At 47.2% G+C, this 5,670-nt stretch overlaps 1 protein-coding gene across 1 annotated transcript; it reads left to right on the forward strand.

Moving 5' to 3' along the window:
* Positions 1-4,042: 4,042 nt before the first annotated feature.
* LOC127220260 (uncharacterized) lies at positions 4,043-5,001 on the forward strand. Its single transcript, XM_051181998.1, has 2 exons — positions 4,043-4,348; positions 4,462-5,001. Exons 1-2 carry the CDS (start codon positions 4,184-4,186, stop codon positions 4,936-4,938), a joined length of 642 nt encoding a protein of 213 aa, XP_051037955.1. The 5' UTR covers positions 4,043-4,183; the 3' UTR covers positions 4,939-5,001.
* Positions 5,002-5,670: the final 669 nt, after the last annotated feature.

Here is a 5,670-nt window from a genome sequence, read left to right on the forward strand (position 1 = left end):
TCTGTGTCTGTCTTCAAAAACACAAAAAGAAATCATTAGTGTAAAAAGAATTTTTAAACTAGCTTCCATTGGTCCAAGTTTGACTGCTTGATGTGTTCTGAACTTAACATATGTTGAAAATAATGGTTACTAACTTTCATAGACAACCCATGGACTCACTGAGTGGTGTAGATGTTTCAGAGATGCATACAAAATGCACAGAGGGAAGACCTGTGAGCTAACTTCCTGTAACTGAGGTAGAAAGGGACCATGTCACCCCATCAGCTCTAGAGATCCAAGTCAAAATCAAAAGTCAACCACGGGGCCAGGTAACTCTCTTTACTCTGGCACTCATTATAAAGTCATAATTCGGTTATTGAAACCTCTCATCCCAATTGCCTTGGGTTCTAAGATATACACAGGAAATGTTTTTATAATCTCTGGAGACTGGTGTACCCTTAGCTTCTGCAGGAAATCACTGACATTATTGTTGTTTTTTCTTTCACAGTGATACATGGAATAGACACACCCAGGCTTGCTGGGATACAGAGGAAAAATATGTGTCCATGGAGGTAAGCTCGACATAATTTGTAGTCCATGTGATCTAGTATGAAAAATAATTTGTGACAAGATCAGCTTGTCTTACTAATAGGAAGCTGTAAATTATATCCCCAAACCAGAGCATGACTCCTTTTATTACAATACAATTTCACCACATTCTCTAACAGACAGCCCTTTGCTGTCTCCACTACCAACTGAAAAAGCTACAGAAAAAAAGAAAAAGAAAGAAAGAAAGAAAAAGGAAAAAAATACCCTAGAATTTCTCAAAGAATGAAGCAAGCCATTGGCTGCATTTAGCTAACATATGGATTGTAAAATGAACTTTTATGTTTGCAGTGGTTTGCTGCAAATGTTCTCTAACGCCCATAGGAGGCAACTACCTAAATGCCAAGAACTCACCTGTCACCATCTTTGCCAGCTTGACTCCTGTGTCTGTTCACTGATCTAGGAGTTGTAGAAGGAACAGGGCCAGTGGTAAAAGCCAAGTAATGCTAAGATGGTGAGGGGAGAAATACTATACTTAGATATTATTTAATGGTCACCATCATCATCATCATCACCATCACATCATCATCACACCATCATCATCACATTCTCATCATCACATCATCATCACCATCCTCATTATCACATCATCACCATTATCATATCATCATCATCATCACCATCACCATCATCATCATCACATCATCATCATCAAATCATCATCACCATCCTCATTATCACATCATCACCATCACCATCATCATCATCACATCATCACCATCATCATCATCACATCATCATCACCATCATCATTATCACATCATCACCATCATCATATCATCATCATCATCACCATCATCATCATCACATCATCATCACCATCCTCATTATCACATCATCACCATTATCATATCATCATCATCATCACCATCATCATCATCACATCATCATCATCAAATCATCATCACCATCCTCATTATCACATCATCACCATCATCATGTCATCATCATCACCATCATCATCATCACATCATCATCACCATCATCATTATCACATCATCACCATCATCATATCATCATCATCACCATCACCATCATCATCATCACCATCATCTATCATCATCATCACCATCATCATCATCATCATCATCATCATCACATCATCATCATCACCACATCATCATCATTACCACCATCATCATCATCATATGATCAGGATTCCAAATGGGAGCACTGACCCTATCGGTACAATGTTGGAAGTGGTTTTCCTTTTTGGCAAGCAGGTTGTTGCCACAAGCAGAAGCCAGTGCTGTGCGCTCACTGTAATAACCCTGTGGTCTGAGGCTGAAGGTGACACTGCTTAGATTTCAGCCCCTGCTCTTTACCTCGTCTCATTTTCCAGGGACCCTCCTATATGCACGATTTAAAGGGAATTACCTATTACTTCAATTATTTGTTTCTTATCAACTGATGTTAAACTACAAGGATTTGCATTGAATGGACACAAAGAAAGAGCAAGTCACGGCACATCGCCAAATGAAAGAGTGATGTTCTGGCGAATTTAGCCGAAATAATTTACTGCTATATAAAAGTGTGGAAGTGGAAGGTACAGCCTTTGACCAATAAATCCCTGCTGCCCGTGAAACCCTTATCTGGTCCCCTCCAATATATCCCACACAAGGAAGCCATCATCATTGGCTCTGGTTTGTTATTTGTAAACCTTGATCTTCTGCACTCGGTGTCCTAAATATGGGTAATTAGCATCAGTTTATCGCACTTCTGCATATTTCCCCTACTCTCCAAACACGCGTGCTTCCATTGGCTGCCATTCTGCTACAGGAGATTATGAAGACAGATTGCAGAGAACGAATGTGCTAAACGAGATTAGGAAGGAATAGAAATAGCAACTTGGCCAATAAATTCCTCGTGAGAGCCTTATCATGCAATTACACGTTGACTAGCTTCACACTCTCCCGGCCTCTTAATCCAGTGCCCCCACCAGGAATAAAATTTCACTAATTTCTGAATGGCTGCGAATCCTCCTGACTTGTTACTGAGAGTGGTTGGAAGGCGAGGTACTGCTGAAAACGCCATGTCAAACTTCTCAGTAAAAAAAGTAAAACTTTTGCATGTCAAGGTGGGTGGCGTCCATTGGGATGTCCATTGGGATGTTCAAACAGCTCAGTGTCCCTGAGCCAGCACATACAGTCTGGGTCCTTGAGTCATTTAACTTTTCTTTGCGTCCCACATTCTCTCATTGTGCCAAGTTTAGGGACTGTGCCCCTCCCCGTCTGTCTGAAAGGGAGGATTTCCTTGCTAGTCTACCAAACTATGAAGTGTGTTTAAAAGCCGAACAGTGCTCCAACTAAAGCTCCTTCCTGTTGAGCCCACAGCAGCCAGGGTGTTCCTGGGCAATTTTGGGACGGTCCCTTGACCTCTTTAAGTTCAGTTTCCTCCTTGCTCATGCAGGCTGTCTCTCATACTCTCTCATGTGCTCTAGCCCCCACTGCACATTAAGGAGTATAAATAGGAAAATTCCTGCCCACTCTGCACCCTAAGAGTGAAACCAAGAACACTGTAATAGGACTTCTACAGGGGGAGTGTGATTCTTGTCCCTCCCTGCCTGCTAATGTTATTCTCCCCAGGGCTTTATAATAACTTAGGTATTTAAAGAGGCCCATTAAGCCTTTCGATCTACCAGGGGACTATTTATAGCATAGAGCCACAGTCAGACATCATGAGGCCCCCACAGAAGCAAGGTATTACAGCAAGAACCCCACAGCACTGAACTTCTCCTTGCTGGAAGGCATGCATGGACATGGGCATACATGGACATCGAGGTCAAACATGAACCATATATCTGTGTTCCCAGGAAAGGACTGGATTCCCTGTTCAGAGTGGAAGGAATTAATTAGCTAGGCAAATCCCCAGCCATAGTGAAGCAAGTTTTTATGTGTAGATCACAATGTGGCCTCTGCTTTCTTTTCTCCAGGTGTTTCCTACAGGGATTTACTGAGGAGAGGAATCTAGTGAGCAACCCAGAGAATGGGTTCTAGGTTCCTTCCTGAGGGTTCCTCACAGGCCACATTCAGAGATGGAAGAAACAGCATCCATACAGTGAGCACACATCTGTACCTCTTCCACAGGAACATTGTCTGCACATTTCTAGAACCTGGTGTGGCTCCACAAGGATCAGCCTGTGCTAGGTGAGCAGTCACCAGAATGCAGGTATGCTGGGACCTTGAAAAGAATGACTTTGCCTTTCACAAGTGGTCTGGTCTTTCATTGGCTGGCAAAAAAATTTGTTTTCCAGAGAGAAGCCTTCACTCATCTTGAGTGGGAGAGAATAAGCCAGGGTCGGTGAGGCACATGGAAATACTTGTCTGAAGGATTTGGCTCTTAGAAATCATGGCCCAGATGCCTGAAGCAGAGGCAGAAACACCTGCTGTGGTTGCTGCCCTGCAGGCATCTCTCTGTCCCTTGATTCATCAGAAACAGCAAGCACAGTCTGGGAGTGCTACCTCCTGGCTCCTCTGAAGAGAGGCCCAGGACACCTGTTGCTGAGGGTCCAGGTCGTTAGTGGCTCCTCCCTGGAGCCTTCAGGCTGGCTAGGTTGGGAGTTGTGTGCAGCTTTATCCACAGCCCTATTGAAGCAGAGATGACTTCAACTGCCAGACCTAAGGCACACGTGGCCGCCGGAGCTATCTCAGCAGCTGAAAATGAAGGACCCTCCAGAGCCCCAGAAGACCCCCACCCGGGGAGTGACATCAGTTGGGGAGCTATTAATAACTGCCCTCCCCTCCCTGTCATATTTCCTGAACTGGTGAGCTTTGTGGAGGGGGGTGGAGTAGGAGGGAGCCGCTTGCCATTAATCTGGGAACAAACAGCTAACCCCGGTGACTGGTATTTTCGCTTTTCTTTTCTCACTTTTCTCAGTGTGGGGAAGGCGATTGTGAGGCGCTCTGCTGGAATTTGGCAGCGCGGAGGCTTGGAGAGCAGCCCCATGCTGGCTCCTATTCAGCCGGCCAGTTTTCCTCGAGCTTTGGAAGTTTCACTCAGCCGTGCACTCAATGGCTTCACAAAGCTGATTACAAGCTTCAGCGCATTCCTGAAGGAGCCAAAAGCGACGCAGGTGCAAACGAGCCGAGGGAGCCCCTTATCCCGGTGACAGAATGGGACAAGCTGGGAAAGGCTTGGACCACACAAATCCAAGGCTCACCAGGCAGCAGAGAGCCTGCCTTGGGAACCGGGGGTCATTATCCGTGCTATTCAGCGGGGCCGGGGACCCCGAGGCCGGGGAGGCCAGCCGGGCGCAAGCACTACCGCCAGTGTGCGCCTGCGGCAGTAGGGACCCCGCTGGGGGCTGCATCCCACCGGGATTTGGGGCGCTGTGTTTGTTCCCACAGACAGTAGTCCGTGAAATCTATCCTGTTCGTCAAAGCTGGTGTCCGCGCTAAGGGGGATACAGGAGAACCAAGGTGGTGGAGATACGCTGTGCCTCCACAATACGTAACTTCGGTTGTCAAGGCCACAGTGACCTATCGCTGCCCCAGGCTTCCCCCCTCCTATCCCCACAAGCCCTGTCCCCAACTCAGCTGGTCGTTCTTTCCTCTCTGCGAGTCCCACGAAGAGCGACCTCCACAAAGTGCGGTGGGAGGGACCGTGGCCGGTGGGTCACCAGGTGGTCCAGTGCACCCAGCAGGACCGTGGAGAACGAGGAGACATCTCTGTCTAGTGTTATTAAATGGCATCCCTGGTAGCATCAAAAGGACTACGGGCTACGAGGACAGGCTGGCTCGGCGTGTATAGCTTGGAGAAGGGACAAGCGTGGGACAGACTGAAATGGGACCACTGGAGTTCAGGGGCGGGCTAATCCGACCCGGTAGTCAGCCCCTACCCAACGCGTCCAGGTCAGCACAGCATGAGGGGCACCAGCCTAAGTCCCCCTCTGTGTCCTCCCACATCGCGAGGCCTCAGCCCAGCCCCACGCTTTGCCCGGCCGCACCCCGAGGTGCCGGCGTGCAGGGCGCTGGCGGGCAGGACGCGCTTGCCGACGTTCTTTTGTCTGATAACTAATTTGAGTTAATGCGATCTTTATGTAAAGCTAACAGCGGATAATTGTCTATTTTCTCGCCAACAGTCTCC

The sequence above is a fragment of the Phodopus roborovskii genome, unplaced genomic scaffold (genome assembly GCF_943737965.1).
Source record: "Phodopus roborovskii unplaced genomic scaffold, PHOROB, whole genome shotgun sequence".
Lineage (NCBI taxonomy): Eukaryota > Metazoa > Chordata > Mammalia > Rodentia > Cricetidae > Phodopus > Phodopus roborovskii.

Excerpts from the sequence above, each read along its gene's own strand:
- LOC127220260 (XM_051181998.1), top strand. The coding sequence starts at position 4,184 with ATGACTTCAACTGCCAGACCTAAGGCACACGTGGCCGCCGGAGCTATC. Across the intron at positions 4,349-4,461 it reads CTGTCATATTTCCTGAACTG|TGTGGGGAAGGCGATTGTGA; the intron begins GTGAGCTTTGTG and ends CACTTTTCTCAG.